At 44.6% G+C, this 20,732-nt stretch overlaps 1 protein-coding gene across 1 annotated transcript; it reads right to left on the bottom strand.

Moving 5' to 3' along the window:
• Positions 1–1,039: 1,039 nt before the first annotated feature.
• NEU3 (neuraminidase 3) lies at positions 1,040–19,387 on the bottom strand. The gene is made up of 3 exons (XM_055549090.1): positions 18,914–19,387; positions 14,142–14,353; positions 1,040–7,165 (listed from the first exon to the last, which is right to left on the bottom strand). The coding sequence occupies exons 1-3, from the start codon at positions 18,936–18,938 to the stop codon at positions 6,086–6,088; spliced, it is 1,317 nt and encodes a 438-aa protein (XP_055405065.1). The 5' UTR covers positions 18,939–19,387; the 3' UTR covers positions 1,040–6,085.
• Between the last annotated feature and the right edge of the window lie 1,345 nt (positions 19,388–20,732).

Below are 20,732 nucleotides of genomic sequence, written 5' to 3'. Positions count from 1 at the left end.
TTTTCAGCATTCTACTGTCCAGTGTTGCCTATGAAGAACAATGGAAAAAGGATTTTCTCTTATTTACAGGAAATGGCACCATTTCCCAAACCCTTCTGAGGATTCACTACCTCATCAGATCCGCACAACTCTCAAGTGAGTGGCAGGGCTGGGAGCATGTTCCTGCTGTAGCTGAATACAAATGTCCCAGAGAGGGCCTGTGGCTGACACCAAAACACCCATCAAGTCAGTGTCAACTCAAAGACCCTGAACTCCAGACTCCTCCTAGTCCAGTCTTTTCTCCATTTATTCCAAAGTCTGAGTAAGGTACCCTTTCAGTAATACTGTTGATCAAACTTTGGCAGACTATATTGAAAGTTAATTTCTTATGGCTTATAGTTCTGCTCCAGGGAGTGACTAACAGATTGTGGTACCAATTAATCAAATTTTCTGTGAGTATGGGTAGGCAGTGTTTAGGTTGCAAGCTGTATACATCTAACCCTAACTAGCTTAAAAAATAAAATAAAAATCAAACAACTTTTGGGGGTTATAGGTTCCTGTAACAGGAAGGACCCTAGTGGATATCATCAGGACTATTGCTGCCTGGCTCCGATTCTTTTAGTCTTCTGCCACACTGTCCACTGGCCAAGAAGGGGAAGGTGGCTGTCTATTTCCAAGCCTCCAACCTCCCAGTTCAGTGCTTCCAGTAGAAAGAGCTTATCCGAAATGGTATTTGTTTTCCTTTGGATCTGCTATTTATTACTAAATCCCTAGGCAGGTAGAGAGAAAAAAATCTTATAGTTACTAAACTCTAGAGAGGTTTGAAAGTTAGAATTCCCAAAAGGCATAATAACAATATGGAACAAAATTAAAACCATGGCATCAGCTCTTTTGTGCTGTTTTGGTATAAGGATACATTTTATACTGTTTGGATTTATGCTTTATCTACTATTTGAAATATCCAAAAAGGATCAACTATACTAAATTTGTAACTGGCATTTATGTTTAAGCCAGTTTAATCAAATTTGCCATTGTTTAAATATTCAAGAGGTTTGCAATGTTTTACTGAATAAGAGTTTAATAAATTGAGCACTAAAGTTTATACAGTAGTGCACGTTCCTCTCAAGCCCAGTGGTCCTTCAGACATTAAGCAATCTTACAGAACACACAAAAATTAAACAGATCACCAGATTTTTCAAATGACTATATAAACAATTTTTGTAATTCAACTTCAAGAAGTAAATTAGAAGTTCTCTGAACTTCATTTATTCTTTCATCTTTATATGACTATATGATGAAAGGTCCATTTAAAAGTTTTCCAACCACCAATTTAAGAAAGCAGATTGACATATAGAAATATCTGGTGAAATTCAGCCAGTGCAATGACCATTTCAATGACCATTTCAATGGAACAGTCAAGTAAAAATCATAAGTTAAAGCTGTCACCCCACTTCACTAAATATTTGTGGCCTCTCCAGCAGCAATTTGAGAATAACCTCAAGGTTACTTTCAAAATAGAAAAAGACGTGTAATTACAGCAATGGGGCTGGTGTCAGACAGGGCTGATTTGGTACACCCCAGTTCCTACACTTAATAGCTGGCATGTAATACACAACCAAACAGTTATATTAATCTCTGCCCTGCTTTCCTCAGTAGGTAACTATGTTCAAAGGACAATGTGTGAAAGTGCAAAGGATTATTATTAGTAAGGATTTCTGAAAGTAAAAGTTCTTACAGAATGCAAGAAAGTGCCTCAAAACCCAGTTTTTGAGAGAAGTTGGCTACAAACTAGATAGATGTATTAGGATGATAATCACCTTAATACAACAAAAGTCAAAAACAGTAGCCCTCAGAATTAAGCTCTTTATTCGTCTTCCTTGTTTCAAAGAGTCACGGCAGTTCTTAAACAGTACAGAGAGCATTCCTGGCGTGTGGTAACACAGAGCAAGGCACACTGGAAAACACCGAGCCCCAGAGTCTCCCTGGAGGAGTGACAGTTATAGAAAATCCAATCAGGGACAAAGGGGAAATGCCAGTGAAATACGAACCCCTAGTCAAGGCTTGGCTTTAGACTTGGGCTGGGATGCTGTGACATCCAGGTAGGAACATGCTCAAGCCAGAGAGCAGCTCATTCCAAGGAAGGGCTGTGACTGGCCTGGGTGCAGCCCCTACAGAGATTCATTTAGGGTACGTGTTCAGCAGGCTGAGCACATCAGCCACAGAGGGACACAACATGCTCCTCCTGTGGGGAAACGTGCCCTGGCCTCTCAATTAGCTCCAGAAGGCCAAGAGTCTTTGACTCCTTTGTTCATTCAGCACAACTTTACTGCTGCCTATTCTGTGCCAGGCCCTGTGCTGGGTGCAGAGGATAAAGCGAGGAATCAGACACAGTCCTTACCATCAGGGAATTCAGAATATGCTAGCAATATATCACAAAAATAAGTCATGATTCAAGGTAAAAAGGATGCAGATAGAAGCAAACTTGGTCCTCAAGGCATTCACAGCCTGGCAGAGGCCTATGGGCAGCCTGTGCTAAGGACCAAAGAGAGGCCCATGCAGTGTGCTCTGGCAGCGCAGGAAGGATGACATGATAGCTGCTGGATGATACAGTGGGGAAAACTCACAGCTTCTTAGAGAAGACTGAACAGCCTCAGTTGGCCAACGTGGAAGGAATGGATCCTACTGCCTTGGGCTGGGGGCTGTGCAGCTGTGGGCCGACTGCCATGCGTCCCTTGGGCTACCCAACAGGGAGGGGGTAAGGTTGTTTATCTGTGGATGTGGCTGCATGATATCCTGTGGATATATGAGGGGAGACTGGTGACCAGGAGAAACAGGTCCAAATAACAAGGGCCCAAGGTAAAGGTTAGGGCTTCCCTTGTAGCTGAGACAGTCAACAATCTGCTTGCAAGGCAGGAGACCTGGGTTAGATCCCTGGGTTGGAAAGATCCCCTGGAGAAGGGAATGGCAACCCACTCCAGTATTCCTGCCTGGAGAATTCCACAGACAGAGGAGACTTGTAGGTTATAGTCTCTGGGGTCACAAAGAGTCAAACGTGACTGAGCGACTAACACACACACACAGAAGGTAAAGGTTAGGAGCCTAGACTGAATAAAGCAGGAGGCAGGGAGCGTGAGCAGGACTGGCAGGCTGAGCAAGTGGGAGGCTAGTCTGGGTGTACACCAGCAGACAGAGGGGCCTACTGCACCTTCCTGCAGTTCCGGTGGTGGGTCATCTGTGCTCAATGGGTCAATCCCGAGGGGCCAAGGATGGGGGAGAGCCTCTCAGGCCAAAGATCACAGCCTAGCCAGTCCTCTCTTCATGGCACCTAGTCTGCTTTTCTCTTTTCTTTACAGCTGCCTTCACCTGCTCTATCTTTCCCATTCTCCCAACCCAACTGTGGCTCAAATCGGTTCAGTTAGGAGACAGGTATCATGGTATAGGTCCCAGGGCCCTCAAGACCTTGGGTAACTGACACTACAGCTGTTCTGGATGGTCACCTGGCACAGAGACAAGCTTCAAGTTGCAGGGTTGGGTTGGAACTTGTCTGCAGCTCCACCTGTGCAGGCCTCTTTCCCTCCCACACATTTTGTGGAACAGCTCTGGCCTGTTGCCGTTTCTTCTTCACAGCAGCCACCACCTATACCATCTCTCCAGCCTGGGCTTCCTGTGTGTACCCCTTTCTCCCCCTTCCTAAAGGTGTCAGGACTCCTCCCTGCTGTGCTTTTCCTTCACAACTGCCATCACCCCTCTGTTCTGTTCTCTAATCCTCATTGTGGATTACCCCTGTGCCCAACCCTCTTTTCCTGATATTACTGAAATATGCCCAGACCCCCTTCACCTATTGAAGAATTTCATTGCTAGTCACTGAAGAGATGCAAACCTGAAGCCAAGGGGAAGGAGAAAGGGGAAGGCACTTTAAAGATGGATGAGACTTCCCAAGAGGACTGGGCATCTGGGGTCCACCCTGGCATGTGGCTGAGCTCCCTTCCTTGACTCCCTTCTTGGGTGGTCCCAAAGAACCTTGTATTCTTATTTTCTCCATCCTTTAACTCTGGTTTTAGAATCTAGCCATCTTCTCTACTCCTGTCAATTTGGGGTATGGTGCTCAGGAAAGCTTTGCTGAACAAGGAGTTTCTACAGTCAGGAGGGGCTGCCCTTTCAATCCTCCCCTCCCCAGTTCCTCCCTGTACTACCGACGCTGCCCACTCTGAAATCGAAACCCCTGCCACTTGCCAAAGCGACCGAGGTCTTCTCTGACAGCAGCTTCATATAGAGAAGAAGAGAGGAGTGTTCATTATTTCAACCAACAACTGAAGGTCCTACATGCCAGGCTAAATGTAAACACCCTTTAGTAGGCAATGAGGAGCCACAAGCAATTTTCAAGCAGGGACTGGCAATTATAAAGTACCTCACATTATGCACAGGTACTCAATTATGGAAACATTTAGATAAATGTATAAATGAGTGAGTGAATGATCATAACTGTGTATTAACTTCAGCAAATGTATGAGAGGTTAAGGGGATTTTTAAAAGCCCCTCTAAGCCCTGGGCTTAACCCATATGCTAAAGTAGGTGAAGTTAATCTCTACTTTCATCCTATAGGACTCTTTGTCATCTGACTGGTACAACTGCATCCCCCAACTTTCTAGGCTGTGTTCCATGAGAACGACTTACTCTCCAGGGTCATTACTCAGCACCAAATATATTTACCTGCTGCCTGTTTAAGGCATTATCCTCCAAAAATAGGGACAAAAAAGGTATCTCTCACGATAAGAGTATCTGTCACAGTAAAAGGCTTATGGAGGAAATGATCTAAAATAAGAGCAACCATCTGCTATCATCTGAGAACCAGCAACGTCAAAGTTTGTCCCAAATCTATTAGATAAAGAAGCATCTCTACACTTCACTAATAGTAGAGATGGTCCAAATTTCAGTAGGTCCGAACAAATACGCTTGATTCAGAGGTTTTTGCGTCCAGAGACCTTCTGAATGGTGACGACTGTCTCCATTAAAGAAGGCTGAGTGAAGACAACATTCTGAGAAAAACAAACAGCAGCTTGGACAAGTTCTGGGGCAGATGACTCCAGGCACAATTAAGATACAATTAAAATGATATCAGCAGCAGCTACTATCACTCCCACTTAGAGCCCAACATCTATAAACTATCCCCCAGCTACATTTATTTTCTTCAATTTTATCCCTCTTCTAGCCCCCTAAACTGTGAACTCCTTGAGAGCAGCAATAGCGGAAAGTTTTGTCCGATGCTTTGAAGTCCTAACCCATGTTCATTTCTCATCAATAACTATCCTAATAAATTTTTTATTATGAGAACTTCAAGTTCATCTCTCATAGGAGTCATGCCATCAGAAACATTAAGTACCATTATTGAAGATCACTGACATTGAGCATCTCATTTTCTCCTTCAGAGGTAATGCTTTCTGGACAAGGAAGGAAAGGTTGAGCAGAGCTGCAAAGCCGGAGAAAGTAAGTGACCTATAATTCTGCTGCTTGGCCTGATTCCTCTAGAACAGTGAGTCTGTAGAGCTTCGCGCATGATCAGAAGGATATAAGTGCTTTTGTTATTAAAAACAAAACAGGCTACCTACATCTTCCTTTGTGCTATGACACCTGCTTGTAACCTCATACTTGGATGAGTGGCAAGTCATTTGAAAAGCTGAGCCTGCCTTTGAGATAAGAGTCCTACATACAGCCAGGACTTGCTGATCAGGGATCATGCAGGCACACTGCCTTTCCTAGGGATGGGAAATAGAGAAATCAGAGACCCGATCCTCTCCTTTTACAGATGGAGACCTGAGGCCCAGAGAATACAGGTGACATGTCCAAGGTCCCAAAGCAAGCCAGTGGAAGAGCCAAGATGACATCATAGTCTCTCAGCTCACCGTTCAGTGCTCTTTCGAATGCAGTAGCTATGGCAAGATGTTCATTTTGTTCTCTGGAGAATGAGAAGTGAAAACAGGTAGGGAGCAAAATATTAGGTGTTTTGTTTCTCTGCAGACTTAGTAACCTCTGGTATCCTGGCCTCCACTGTCCTGGCTGTGATTGCCTTCTACGGTAGCCTTCTATGCAAAGTTGGGTCCTAAGCGAATTACTTTTTACTTGGCTCAGAGTTCATACCAGGGGTGGAGCAGTCCCCTTGCACGTGGCTCAGGATCTCTTGGTCTGTAAACAGGCGGAAGGCAATCTGCTCACACTCCTGCTTGGTCCCGCATTCAAACAAACACCCAAACAAGCCCTCATTCTCCAGAGCAGCCAAATCAGAGTACCCACAGGGCCCGCAGTGCAAGATCCAGGGGCGGGACCAGCAGGCAGCCTCCAAGGGGCTCTGGTTGAGGTAGATGCCTAGGTCGACCCTCCGTTTCTTGTTGGTTGGGTGTGAGTACAAGAGCCATGATTCTGACAGGGTTCCAGCTTCCGGCTCTGGACTCACTGAGCTGCACAGCAGAGGACTCTGCTGAATGGCAGGTGCATCTTTGCCAGCAAGATCCTGGCATCCACCTGGGATCTCCAGGGGACAGAAACTCACCACACTGCCTTGGCAGCCATGAGGGGGCTCACAGAGCTGATGGCTCAGGACTGGTTTCTGAAAGCATTCACCATGGTCAGTGCTGAGGGCCTCTGCCCGGCGCCTGTTTGGTGTCCGGGCACTGCAATACAGCACAGGGTGGCCGGCCTTCCCGATCACCTCTGCCACTTCACATTCCACTGTCACCATGGGCTTGATAAGCCTGCCATGGTGCCATGTGGCTCCTAGATCATCGCTATAGATCATCAGGGAATGAGGCCTAGCTCTATATGGCAGCCGAAAGCAAAAGAACCAGAAAGGGATGTAGTAGGCGTATGCAGGGATGATGAGCCTCCCCGACTGCAGCTGGATGCCATGACCTGGCCCCACAGCAAAAGTGGCCCAGCGTGTCACCTCTGGGCCAATAACCTCCTCAGTGAGGTCCCTCACATCACTCCATGAATAGCCAGCATCCTGGCTGCATATGAAGCAGAGGCGTGCAGCGTTCCTGCCTGACATAATCTGTTGACGCTCGGTGACATGGCCTTGCACACAGATGAAGAACAGGTACACGTAGCCACTCTTCCGCTCCCACACAGGACAGGGGTTCATGGTCCGGTGTCCAGGTAATGTGGCTTTCATCAGGGACTTCAGGGGTTCCCACTAGATGAGGGGAAGGGAGAAAGCAGGAGTGAAAGACTCATAGGAAGACATGAGGCTCATTAAAAGCATTAGTACTTCTCAGTTCAGTTCAAAAGCATTAGTACTTCTCAGTTTAGTTCGGTTCAGTCACTCAGTCGTATCCAACTCTTTGCAATCCCACGGACTGTAGCATGCCAGGCTTCCCTGTCCATTACCAACTCACAGACCTTGCTCAAACTCGTCTATCGAGTCAGTGATGCCATCCAACCATCTCATCCTCTGTTGCCCCCTCCTCCTATCTTCCATCTTTTCCAGCATCAGGGTCTTTTCCAGTGAGTCAGATCTTCATATCAGGTGGCCAAAGTATTGAGTTTCAGCTTCAGCATCAGTCGTTCCAATGAATATTCAGGACTGATTTCCTTTAGAATTGACTAGTTTGATCTCCTTGCAGTCCAAGAGACTCTCAAGAGTCTTCTCCAACACCATAGTTCAAAAGCATCAATTCTTCACTGCTCAGCCTTCCTTATGGTCCAGCTCTCACATCCATACAGTAACTACTAGAAAAACCATACATCAGCAAAGTAATGTCTCTGCTTTTTAATAGGCTGTCTTGGTTTGTCATAGCTTTTCTTCTATGCTCCTCTGTGCAAGGAGCAAACACCTCTTAATTTCAATGCTTCAGTCACCATCTGTAGTGATTCCAAGAAAATAAAGTCTGTCACTGTTTCCATTGTTTCCCATCTATTTGCCATGAAGTGATGGGAGGACCAGATGCCATGATCTTAGTTTTTTGAATGCTGAGCTTGAAGCCAGCTTTTTCACTCTCCTCTCTCATTTTCATCAAGAGGCTCTTTAGTTCCTCTTCACTTTCTGCCATAAGGGTGGTATCATCTGTGTATCTGAAATTGATATTTCTCCCGGCAATCCTGATTCCAGCTTGTGCTTCATCCAGCCTGGCACTTCGCATGATGTACTCTGCATATAAGTTAAATAAGTAGGGTGACAATATACAGCCGTGACGTACTCCTTTCTCAATCTGAAACCAGTCTGTCCTTCCATGTCCGGTTCTAACTGTTGCTTCTTGACCCACAGGAGGCAGGTAAGGTGGTCTGGTATTCCCATCTCTTGAAGAATTTTCCACAGCTTGTTGTGATGTACACAAAGGCTTTGGCGTAATCAATAAAGCAGAAGTAGATGTTTTTCTGGCATTCTCTTGATTTTTTGATGATCCAACGGATGTTGGCAATTTGATCTCTGGTTCCTCTGCCTTTTCTAGATCCAGCTTGAACACCTGGAAGTTCATGGTTCACATACTGTTGATGCCTGGCTTGGAGAATCTTGAGCAGTACTTTGCTAGTGTGTGAGATGAGGGCAATTTGTGGTAGTTTGAACATTCCTTAGCATTGCCTTTCTTTGGGATTGGAATGAAAACTGACCTTTTCCAGTCCTGTGGCCACTGCTGAGTTTTCCAAATTTGCTGGCATATTGAGTGCAGCACTTTCACAGCATCATCTTTTAGGATTTGAAATACCTTAGCTGGAATTCCATCACCTCCACCAGCTTTGTAGTGATTCTTCGTAAGGCCCACTTGACTTCGCATTCCAAGTTGTCTAGCTCTAGGTGAGTTATCACACCATCGGGGTTATCTGGGTCATGAAGATCTTTTTTGTATAGTTCTTCTGTGTATTCTTGTCACCTTTTCTTAACATCTTCTGCTTCTGTTAGGTCCATACCATTTCTGTCCTTTATTGTGCCCATCTTTGCATGAAATGCTCCCTTGGTATCTCTAATTTTCTTGAAGAGATCTGTAGTCTTTCCCATTCTATTGTTTTCCTCTATTTCTTTGCACTGATCGCTGAGGAAGGCTTTCTTATCTTTCCTTGCTATTCTTTGGACCTCTGCATTCAGATGGGTATATCTTTCCTCTTCTCCTTTGCCTTTCACTTCTCCTTTCTCAGCTATTTGTAAGGCCTCCTCAGACAACCATTTGCCTTTTTGCATTTCTTTTTCTTGGGGATGGTCGTGATCACTGCCTCCTGTACAATGTCTCGAACTCCATCCATAGTTCTTCAGGCACTTTATCAGATCTAATCCCTTGAATCTATTTGTCACTTCCACTGTATAATCATAAGGGATTTGATTTAGGTCATACCTGAATGATCTAGTGACTTACCCTACTTTCCTTAAGTCTAAATTTGGCAATAAGGAGTTCATGATCTATGCCACAGTCAGTCCTGTTCTTGTTTTTGCTGACTGTATAGAGCTTCTCCATCTTTGGCTGCAAAGAATATAATCAATCTGATTTCAGTATTGACCATCTGGTGATGTCCATCTCTACAAGAGATGTAGAGTCATCTCTTATGTTGTTGGCAGAGGGTGTTTATGACCAGTGTGTTCTCTTGGCAAAACTCTGTTAGTCTTTGCCCTGCTTCATCTTGTACTCCAAGGTCAAACTTGCCTGTTACTCCAGATATCTCTTGATTGTATCTTTACTTTTGCATTCCAGTCCCCTATGATGGAAAGGGTATCTTTTTTGGGTGTTAGTTCTAGAAGGTCTTGTAGGTCTTCATAGAACCATTCAACTTCAGCTTCTTCGGCATTAGTGGTGAGGGCACAGACTTGGATTACTGTGATACTGAATGGTTTGCCTTGGAAACAAACAGAGATCATTCTGTCATTTTTGAGACTGCACCCAAGTAATGCATTTCGGACTCTTTTGTGACTCTGAGGGCTACTCCATTTCCTCGAAGGGATTCTTGCCCACACTGGTAGATATAATGGTCATCTGAGTTAAATTTGCCCATTCCAGTCCATTTTAGTTCACTGATTCCTAAAATGTCAACATTCATTCTTGCTATCTCCTGTTTGACCATCTTCCAATTTACCTTGATTCATGGACCTAACATTCCAGGTTCCTATGCAATACTGTTCTTTACAGCATCAGACTTTATTTCCATCACCAGTCACGTCCACAACTGGGCATTGCTTTTGCTTTGGCTCAGCCTCTTCATTCTTTCTGGAGTTATTTCTCTACTCTTCTCCAATAGCATATTGGGCAGCTACTGACCTGGGGAGTTCGTCTTTCAGTGTCATATCTTTTTGCCTTTTCATATTGTTCATAGGGTTCTCAAGGCAAGAATACTGAAGTGGTTTGCCATTTCCTTCTCCAGTGGACCACATTTTGTCAGAACTCTCCACCACGACCCATCCATCTTGGGTGGCCCTACATGGCATGGCTCATAGTTTCATTGAGTTAGACAAGGCTGTGATCCATGTGATCAGTTTGATTAGTTTTCTGTGACTGTGGTTTTCATTCTGTCTGCCCTTTGATGGATAAGGATTGTCTGTTTAGTCAAAGCTATGGTTTTTCCAATAGTCATATACAGATGTCAGAGTTGGAACATAAAGAAGGCTGAGCACTGAGAAACTGATGCTTTTGAACTGTGGTGCTAGAGAAAACACTTGAGAGTCCCTTGGGTAGCAAGGAGATCAAACCAGTCAATCCTAAAGGAAATCAATCCTAAATATCCATTGGAAGGACTGATGCTGAAGCTCCAATACTTTGCCCACCTGATGCAAACAGCCAACTCACTGGAAAAGACCCTGATGCTGAGAAAGACTGAAGGCTGGAGGAGAAGGGGGTGACAGAGGATGAGATGAATGGATGGCATCATCAACTCAATGGACATGAGTTTGAGCAAACTCTAGGAGATAGTGAAGGACAGGGAAGCCTGGCATGCAGCAGTCCATGGGGTCACAAAGAGTTGTACACAACTGAGTGACTGAACAACAACAACCACATAACTCAGCAATTCAACTTCTAGGTCTGTACAAAAAATAATAGAAAAAACAGTCTTGAAGAGACATTTATATGCACCTCCTTGTTCCATAGCAGCATTATTCACAATAACCAAAAGGTGGGAGCAACCCAAGTGTCCACCAGCCGATGAGTGGATAAAATAAAAGGGATGAATGGCTAAACAAACTGGATAAATGAAATAATAAATTAACATACAATAGATTATTATTCAGCCTTTAAAAAGAAATTCTGACATATTCTACAACATGGATGAACCTTGAGGATATTATCCTGTGAAATAAGCCAATCACAGAAAGACAAAATATTGCTTGATTCCACTTACATGAAACGTCTAAAGTAAACAAACTCACAAAGTACAGTATTAATCTCTAGGGGGTTGGGGAGGGGGAAATTAGTTGTTGTTCAGTGAGTATACAGTTACAGTTATGCACTAATGAATAAATTCTAGAGACCAATAATGTAATACAGTTAAAAATATCGCAATGTATTCTTAAAATGGTTATGACAGAGAGATTTCCCTGGTGGTCCAGTGGCCAAGACTCCTAGCTCCCAAAGCAGGGGTCCTGGGTTTGATCCCTGGTCAGGGAACTAGATCCCATGTACCACAACTAGTAGTTCGCATGTTGCAACTAAAGATGCCACCTGCCACAACTAAGACCCTGTACGGCCAAATAAAAAATGATTATGATGGAAAGTATTACATTAGGTGCATATTACCATAATTTAAAATGTTTTTAAAAGAACAAAAAAATCCGAAAAGTTTTTGAAGGGTTTAGCTGACCATCTATTTAACATTTAAGCAGCTATCAAAAAATAAATGCTACTTTTTTTTTACTGTAGGCTGCATTAAAAGGATACCAGATGGGACAGCCACTTCACTGCTGAGCTGGTCAATCTATCCTTGGGGTCATAAGTTCAGTTATGAGTACCATACTTTGCAAAAAGACACTGATCTTCCACACAGGTCCCAAGGACTGTAATCACAGTTTTCAAAGGACCAGAAATCAAGACTGTGGCCTAAGGAGCTGCTAAAAGATAGAAGACCTGGAGGGTGTGGATACTGCTTTCAGATACATCAAAGAGCACTTCTCCACAAAAGGGACTTTATAATGTACAGATGGACTTCCCCATAAGGCATAACAACAACAGGCAATTACAGACAAGTACAGAGGATCTCATTTCAAAAAATAAGTTAACAGTTGCCACATGATTAAGTTTCTCATTTGAGGAGTTGTGTAAGTAGATCCTTAATAGAAGATGACTAATGTTGAGTTCCTACTATGGAACTGCTGTTATTAATTATATTTCACAGACAATGAAACAGAAGATTCAAGTATTCATGATCACAGTCAATAAATGATAAGTCTTGCCTGACTCCAAAGCCATGCTCTTAACCACTAAGCTATTAGTAGCAACCAATGGAATACACAAGATTTCTATACTGGGAAAGAAGCTGGGCTGATAATTCTTCCCATTTTAAGATTCTACAATTAAGTAAAGGAGAGAATGAATGTGAATAAAATAAAGTGGAGAGAGAATGAGTTAAAGTGGACACATTTGTGACTGGATGTAACTACTGGATAGTGAGGTTATGTAACAGGTATGGTCTGATAAAAAAAACTTAACTGCCCAACTGTCTGTGGCAAAAAGTAGAGCAACATAAACCACAGGTACTGCCTGTCCTGGAGGAAACAAAAGAGCTAGAACTCCAAGTTGGGCTGAAAGACACCAGTGATATAAGCAGAGGTTCAACCCTGGGAGGCCATAAGAAAGACACATGATAAGGTGTAAGAGCAGGGGATGGAAAGTCCCTAAAGTAAAAAACTTCCCCAAGGGGAAATGTGAGTAAGGCATTAAAAGCAGCCAGGGCTTGCTTGTAAGGTCCACCTTCAGCAGAACAGCATTTGCACTATAACAGCAAAGCAAAGCATCCCTAAGGACATGAAGTTTTAAAGGTGAGATTTCTGAGAGCAGAAAAAGCAGGACAGGTTAAGCAGATTAAAATAACTCATAAAAAATGTATGTATGTATGATTATGTGTGTATTTTTCAAATTCACTGTCTCACTTGATCCTCACTTCAGCCATCTCTGAGAGATAAAAGTCAACAATAACAAAATTGGGTTCTAAACTAACCCTGTAGTTCACAGCCTCAAGGGCAGTAACTATTCTCTCACCCATTAAAAACACAGTAAAAATGCGCTATCTATGGACAAGGGCACTAACCCCAGTTCTCCATTTATTAAGTATGTGCCTAAGGCAAGTCACTTTACTTCTTATAAAATGGGGATAAAAATATGTACCTCACATAAAGCACGGAGAAGGCAATGGCACCCCACTCCAGTACTCTTGCCTGGAAAATCCCATGGATGGAGGAGCCTGGCGGGCTACAGTCCATGGGGTCGCTAAGAGTCAGACACGACTGAGCGACTTCACTTTCACTTTTCACTTTCATGCATTGGAGAAGGAAATGGCAACCCACTCCAGTGTTCTTGCCTGGAGAATCCCAGGGACGGGGGAGCCTGGTGGGCTGCCATCTATGGGGTCGCAGAGAGTCAGACACGACTGAAGCGACTTAGCAGCAGCAGCAGTAGCAGCACATAAAGCATGGAGGAAGACAAGCAAAGGGAAGAGGGGGGAGAATACAGATGTTGTTTTCCTCCCCTGTGTCTTTCGCTAGCTGTGGTCCTGAACAAGCTACCTACCTGTTGGAGCACCAGGATGCCTCATCAGCAAAACTGGACTAACAATGCTTACTGTTTTCAGTGACTTATGAGAATAAAAGAGAATGTGAATGAAAAGCACACCACATGTTGGTTGAACTGAATACACAAATCATGGAGGCCTCTATTCAGAGACTGGGTTTGAAGCTTGCTTTTACTGCTTTTTTATAGCTGTTTGACCCTGAGCAAATAGCAATCACTCTGAGCCTCAGTATCCTCATCTGTAAAATGTGACTGACAACAGTTCCTATGTCACAGAGTGGCTGTGAATTTCCATGTGCCTCTGGCAAACAGTACATATTCAATAAGGGCAAGCATTGCTTTTACTGCCTTTTCTCCCCCTCCTCAGCTCAGACACAAGGCTTTTCCTGCACTGATGAAAAGGGCACAGACTGTGACATGCTCTGAGCAATGCAGAAAATGAGACCCAGGCTCAGATCTGGGATAAGGAGTCACCTGTACTGATTGCCCAGTCCTTAATCCTCGCCTCAGCACCAGGTGGAGAGCATCCTCATCCTTGCTCGAGGAGCGCTTCTCTGCAAAGGCCAGGAAAGTGTGGGCAGGGGGCACGTAGATCAGGGCTGGGATCCGGTAGGTGACCCCTCTCTTGTCCTCCTGCTGGAACAGAGGGCTGCTGAAGGAGCATGATGTCACTTCTTCCATGACCTCTGCAAGGATAGGAGGGAGCTCAGTGTGTGTCCACATCCAAAGGCTCGCTGGGACACAAGTTCTGCCCTATCATTTCACTTATGGAGGTCACTAGGAGGCAAAGATGTACCCAAACATTTATTTTTTATATACAAAAGTAACATCATGATCTCAATAGCACAAAGCAAGCAATATGCATTCTCATATAACAAGTCTATATTCCAGGCTCTGTGGGAATCCTGTGTAGCCTGTGTCAAGTGTCTCTCCAGAGAGATTCTGTATGTGCTTCTGCCAAGCATTCAGAGGTATTACCAGCCCGGATGGTTCCTAATAGTCAATTTCCTGGCTTGGAGTTTTTAGGCAATTCAGGCAATATAAATATAAACCCAAATCCATACGAGAGAATGCCTCTGGTTCAGAATTCTCCAGGCAAACTTTTCCCTTCTCTTGGAGCCTAGAATAAGAAGCAATCTTCTTTGTCATCTCTGTCAGTAGTAAGATTTCTTTTTCCTACTCCACTCAATCAGAGGATATAGATTTTCAAGGTATCTGGCTTCATGCAAGGATCTCAGTTCCAACCAGAGTCTAACACAGGTGGGCCTATGGTTTCCTTCACTGTAATAGCAGGTATATTAAAGCCCAAGCTTTGAGGTAAGCGAGACCAGCAAACATCTAGGGCAGCTGAGGTCACATAAAGGGGCTAACTTCTCCAGTTTTCAGTTTACTCTTGGTTTTTTAGGCCCCTGGGGATTTCTCTTACTTTCTTGGAAATTCAACTATAAAAGGCTTTGTTATACTTATCCATCATTTACTTTACAGGTTAGCTGGCTTGCTATAATGCTTAAAATGGAAATCTCTAGGTACATTTCTCAGGTATTCAACTTCTCAGAGGCCCACAAGGGGAAGCCAGACAGATAGAATCAAGCTTAGAATTATTTTTCCTCTCAACATTTGTTGTCCAAGCCTTGTCTTCCAAATCATTTGTAAAAATAATCAGGCTGTAAGAATGAGACCCACAAGGCCTTCTTCATTTATTTAATAAATATTTCTGAGTGCCCATTGGAATTCAGGCCATCAGGTAGGTGCTGAGGAGACAGAAAGGGATCAGAGGTCCCTGCCCACATCCAGGTGAGGGGAACAGACATATATATATACATTGACAATTACAATATCATGTAGTAATTTCTACTTTAAGAGGTCAACACAAGAGTGTGCAGGAAAACAGAAAAAAAGCAACTGTCCAGATCAAGGCAGCAGTGGAGTTTTGAAAAGCTAATAAATAAGTCAAGTGATGCCCTGTTTCATATCCTTATGCTCCGGGCCTGAGGCATTCAGATACCTTACTTCCTCACCTTCTTCAGCTCTACTCAGACATCGTCCAATCAGTGAGGCCGTCCCTGACAACTCCCTTGTCCCTCTCTATCCCCCTTCCCTGCTCTGTTCTCCATGCCACCTACCATCACCCATATGTTATACTTAATTAATATGCCCTACAGAATAGAAGTTCCATAAAGGGCATGTACATGTCTGTTTTATTCACTGCTACATCTCTAAACCTAAAACCCTGCCTGGTAATTCACAGGCTTGACAAATGTTCGTTGAATGTTTGAATGAATGGGTGAGTTGGATCTTAAAGGCTGAACAGTGGGTTAGCCAACTGAAGAGTAAAAAGGAGAAGAGGGGAGGGAATGGATATGAAAAGCCTCAAGATCACAGAAGCACACTGTGAGCTGTGGGGACTCAGAGTAATCCAGTATGACTACAGTGGAGCGCAAAAGCTGTGAACGAAGATGCCACTGAAGGGGTCGGGCAAGGGCAAATCCTGGGAGGCTTCGATACCGTATTAAGCTGTTTATCCCATGGGTAGGGAGCCACTCAACAGGTTTTGGCAGATGAATGCCAAAATCAAGTACATATTTCAGACCACTCTTTCAGGTAGCCTTCTGGACAATGAACTGAAGGGGAAAGTTGCACTGCTTTGGGCTACAGGTTCCTAGTGTCAGTCAAGACAAGTTTGTCATTCACAGCATATGAGTGATTTATTTAGCATGTGAATTCACTCAGCATGTGAATAATTCATTTCACTGGTTTCTAACCTCAAGTGAGAAGAATCACAGCTCACTATCCAAAAGGATGGGGAGGTGGCCTCCTAAGTCCAGAAGAAAAACTTCCCCTCACTCCAATTCTGGGTTCTCAACTGTCTTCCTCACACCATACTTGAGCACACCTCTCTTAATTCAGGCTCTCCTGCCAGAGGGTCAGGCTGTGTAAAGGTTTAGAAAATAAGGTTTGGGCCAAGCCAGGACTACATGAACTTGGGCATGTAATTTAACTGCTGGACCCTCGTTTATAAAATTCAGCAGAATGGCTGAAAGAATTGAGGTAAAAAGTGTAAATGGCTGTTACAGGGCCCATGACACAGTAATGAGCTCAATATATGACAGCTGTTATTTTTGGACTGTCAATCACTACATATTCTAGTGTTACTCCTAGAGGATAAAGACAACCACCACAATTACAACTACCCTTCTTTAAAGTATTTAAACCCCTCTGCCCCTCTGGGAGAGGTCATATTTTAAATTCTTGTAAGGATATGAGTTAATATCAACACTATTAATCATCAGCCTGAGTTAATATCAACACTATTAATCATCAGCCAACATAAAATTATTGGTCAACATCAAAACAGAATGTGTCTGGGTGACAAGAATAAAGCACAGAACAAGCATAGGCATGGGCAGGGAGGACCAGGAAAAAAGAAAGGGACAGGGAGTGGACAGAACTCGTAAGGAGAAGCACAAGTTCTTACTGTGTGACCTTGCACTAGTCACTTAACCCAGACCTTGGATTCCTTGCTTATAAAATGTGGATGAAATAATACTTACCTAAGATGACTGAATGAAGAACCACTCAAAATTGCTTCATAAGCTTTAAGGCACTATGTAAGTAAAAGTATAAATTCAGAAGTCTTCACAATTTCATTTATGGTTTTGCTATCACTGTAACGATTAGAGTCCCTATCACTGCTTACTAACTATGCTGATCATGTTGATGGCAATGGTAACACACATGGAGGCTGTGGTGGCATCAATACCCAAACTATTTCACACAAACCACGTGCCAGGAGCTAGGGACAGAGAAAAATCAGATACAGTTCTTTTGCTTTTGAACTGTGCTTTGAACTATGTGTTGGAGAAGACTTCTGAGAGTCCCTTGGACTGCAAGGAGATCCAACCAGTCAATCCTAAAGGAAATCAGTCCTGAATATTCATTGGAAGGACTGATGCTGAAGCTGAAATTCCAATACTTTGGCCACCTGATGCGAAGAACTGACTCATTGGAAAAGACCCTGATGCTGGAAAAGATTGAAGGCGGGAGGAGAAGGGGACGACAGAGGATGAGATGGTTGGATGGCGTCACCAACTTGATGGACATGAGTTTGACCAAACTCCGGGGGTTGGTGATGGACAGGAAAGCCTTGCCTGCTGCCAGTCCATGGGGTCGCAAAGAATGGGACACGACTGAACGACTGAACTGACTGGAGTTGTTCATTTCAGCAGAGACCTCATTGCTCCACATAATCACCTTTCAATCAAGATTTCCCTGCTCTCTTATTGGGAAGTATAGTGTAACATGGACTTTAAGACTGACTTGGCTTTGACACTTACTAGCAAATCCAACGGAGAAGGCAATGGCACCCCACTCCAGTACTTTTGCCTAGAAAATCCCATGGACGGAGGAGCCTGGTAGGCTGCAGTCTATGGGGTCGCTCGAGTCGGACACGACTGAGCGACCTCACTTTCACTTTTCACGTTCATGCATTGGAGACGGAAATGGCAACCCACTCCAGTGTTCTTGCCTGGAGAATCCCAGGGACGGGAAGCCTGGCGGGCTGCCGTGTATGGGGTCACACAGAGTCGGACACGACTGAAGCGACTTAGCAGCAGCAGCAGCATATCCAATTTGCCACTGAGCCTCAGTTTCCTCACTTGCAAGGGAGATAATGCCACCTATTTCTCAAGCCTGAAGAACAATGTAATTCCACAGACTCCAATTAATCTAGTGCAGCAAGCAGCCTCCAGTGAACCCCAAGGGAGACCTCCCTATTTTATTCACGCCTAACAACTAATATTTAAGGAGCACTCATCATATGTTAGGTCTTTGAAGATCCTATGGTCCAAACTCCTCTAATGGTACACAATGGGATTCTCAGACCCAGAGAGGGAAATAAACTCCTCTAAGGCCACTAAATGAGTCAGTAACAAAACCTGGACCAAGGCCCAGGACTCATATTAGTTTTAGTTCTGGGCTCTATGAAGCCTGTAGACCCTCTCCATTAAGAACAGTTTTCCCAGTCTCAGTTCCCTTCCATCTCAAAACAAGTTAGGCTTCAGTCGAAGGAAAACAAAAACAAAGCTAGCCAAGAATACCTTCTGGCTGTGTCTGAGAGATTAGCCCACTGGGGTGTCTCTGACCCAATAGACTGGATTTCCTAAACCCAAAGAGTGCTGCCGAACCTGTCAGCACAGTCATTTCGCCTCACGTTGTGGGAAGCCCTCCAGTCTTCCAGCCACACTCACCTGCGCGGAACCCCGGCTTCTCCATCTCTCTCGGGCTGATTTAAGCGCTGGGTCAAGCACGTCTCGGACACTGAAGCCCTGGAGAATGATCAAACCCGGGGAGACGGGGACAGGCGAGAAACTGCGCACGCTGACACAAACCACGAAAAGTGAAGAAACACGGCGACAGAGACTTCGAGAGGCTGGCGGCGGGGCTGACAGACTAGGGAAGCCGAGAACAGCTGGTAGGAAAGGAAGTCCAAGAAGCTCGGAAAACGCCAACTGCCGGCGGTTGCGACCGGCAGTTGGCTGCGGCCAGGAGTCAGCCCCGCCCAGTCCCTTAGCGGTCCAATCTGGTTCATTCCTCCTCTATCAGGCCCCCAGTTCCGGCCCAGCGGTGGCTTGGAACTTGCCCCTCCCTCTCTTAGCACCCGACACCACCCGCTCCAACTCAGGCCCAAGTTGTCTCCAACTGCCACACGGCTCCCTGGCTGCGACCCTCAACCTTCCACCCCGCCCACCTCCGTCTTCAGTCCGTTTTCCCCACGCCCTCCCCTATTGGTTGCCGGTCTGTTGATAGGCATCACCGCCTAAAACTTCCCTAGACAACTTGAGAGTCGAGCGAGAAAGTTCCGGATCTCAAAGGGGATGCCACTAAAAGGTCCAGCGGTCCAGAGCATTGGGCAACCGACCCTTAGGAAAATAAAAATTGTATTTATATGTGTTATATATATATGTGTGTGTGTGCGGGTGCATATATTTTGAGTAACTCCTAGATTACAACCGCTGAACAAGTTAAAAGCCCACGTGTCCTTGTAGATGTGCACAATTGAATAAATAGGGAAGAAAGGACAGCTCTTCCTATAGTAAGAGTCTAATTAATGAATGTACACCATGCACAAACTGTTTGAACGCAGTATGGTTTATGCTAAATACCGGCTTTCCTTCTGAGAGTCTGGAATTTTGAAACATGCCAGGCAGAGTGCGCCCAGGTAACCTGCCCCCAATAAAAACTGTGGGTGCCGAGTTTCTAATGGGTAGGTTCTCTAGACAGAGACTAGGCTCGCATGCTGCTTTTGTGATGCTGGGTAAAGTGTGCTTAGTGTGATCCTTCATGAGAGGGAGTGGGCATAAGAAAGCCTATGCAAGAACTTTTTCAGACTCAGCCTGCAGTCTTACGATCCTCTGTGTGTCCTTATTACATTGCTGAAATCAGTATTAGCCCTGAGTACACCTCTATGCCTGATCCTCTGAGTACTTCTGATGCTGAGCAGGGCCCTATATGGCTTCTAGGCATGGAGGTCTTTTTGTCCCCCATTTCTTATAAATAATACTCCAGCCTCCATGGCCTGAGTTCCAAACAGCAGAACTGTTATTAATTAAAGGTGAAACAGCCAGGAAACCACCTGTAGCAAGAACAAAGGGACCAAGGAGACTCATCAAGATTAGGAGATTGGACCACCTAAGACCCTGATAAAGAAAGCTGAGCACAGAAGAATTGGTGCTTTTGAACTGTGGTGTTGGAGAAGACTCTTGAGAGTCCCTTGGACTGCAAGGAGATCCAACCAGTCCATCCTAAAGGAAATCAGTCCTGGGTATTCATTGGAAGGACTGATGTTGTAGCTGAAACTCCCAATACTTTGGCCACCTGATGCGAAGAGCTGCCTCATTGGAAGACCCTGATGCTGCGAAAGATTGAGGGCAGGAGAAGGGGACAACAGAGGATGAGATGGTTGGATGGCATCACTGACTCAATGGAAATGGGTTTGGGTGGACTCCAGGAGTTGGTGATGAACAGGGAGGCCTGGCGTGCTACGGTTCATGGGGTCGCAGAGAGTCA

This window comes from Bubalus kerabau, chromosome 15 (assembly GCF_029407905.1).
Source record: "Bubalus kerabau isolate K-KA32 ecotype Philippines breed swamp buffalo chromosome 15, PCC_UOA_SB_1v2, whole genome shotgun sequence".
Lineage (NCBI taxonomy): Eukaryota > Metazoa > Chordata > Mammalia > Artiodactyla > Bovidae > Bubalus > Bubalus kerabau.
This window is presented reverse-complemented; position numbering and strand designations above follow the sequence as displayed.

What these genes read in the sequence shown, in the direction of transcription:
- NEU3 (XM_055549090.1), bottom strand. Translation starts at nt 18,938, where the DNA reads ATGGAGAAGCCGGGGTTCCGCGCAG. An exon ending in GAAGCCGGGGTTCCGCGCAG is followed by an intron (nt 14,354 to 18,913) that starts GTGAGTGTGGCT and finishes CTATCCTTGCAG; the next exon opens with AGGTCATGGAAGAAGTGACA. An exon ending in GGACTGGGCAATCAGTACAG is followed by an intron (nt 7,166 to 14,141) that starts GTGACTCCTTAT and finishes CCCCTCATCTAG; the next exon opens with TGGGAACCCCTGAAGTCCCT.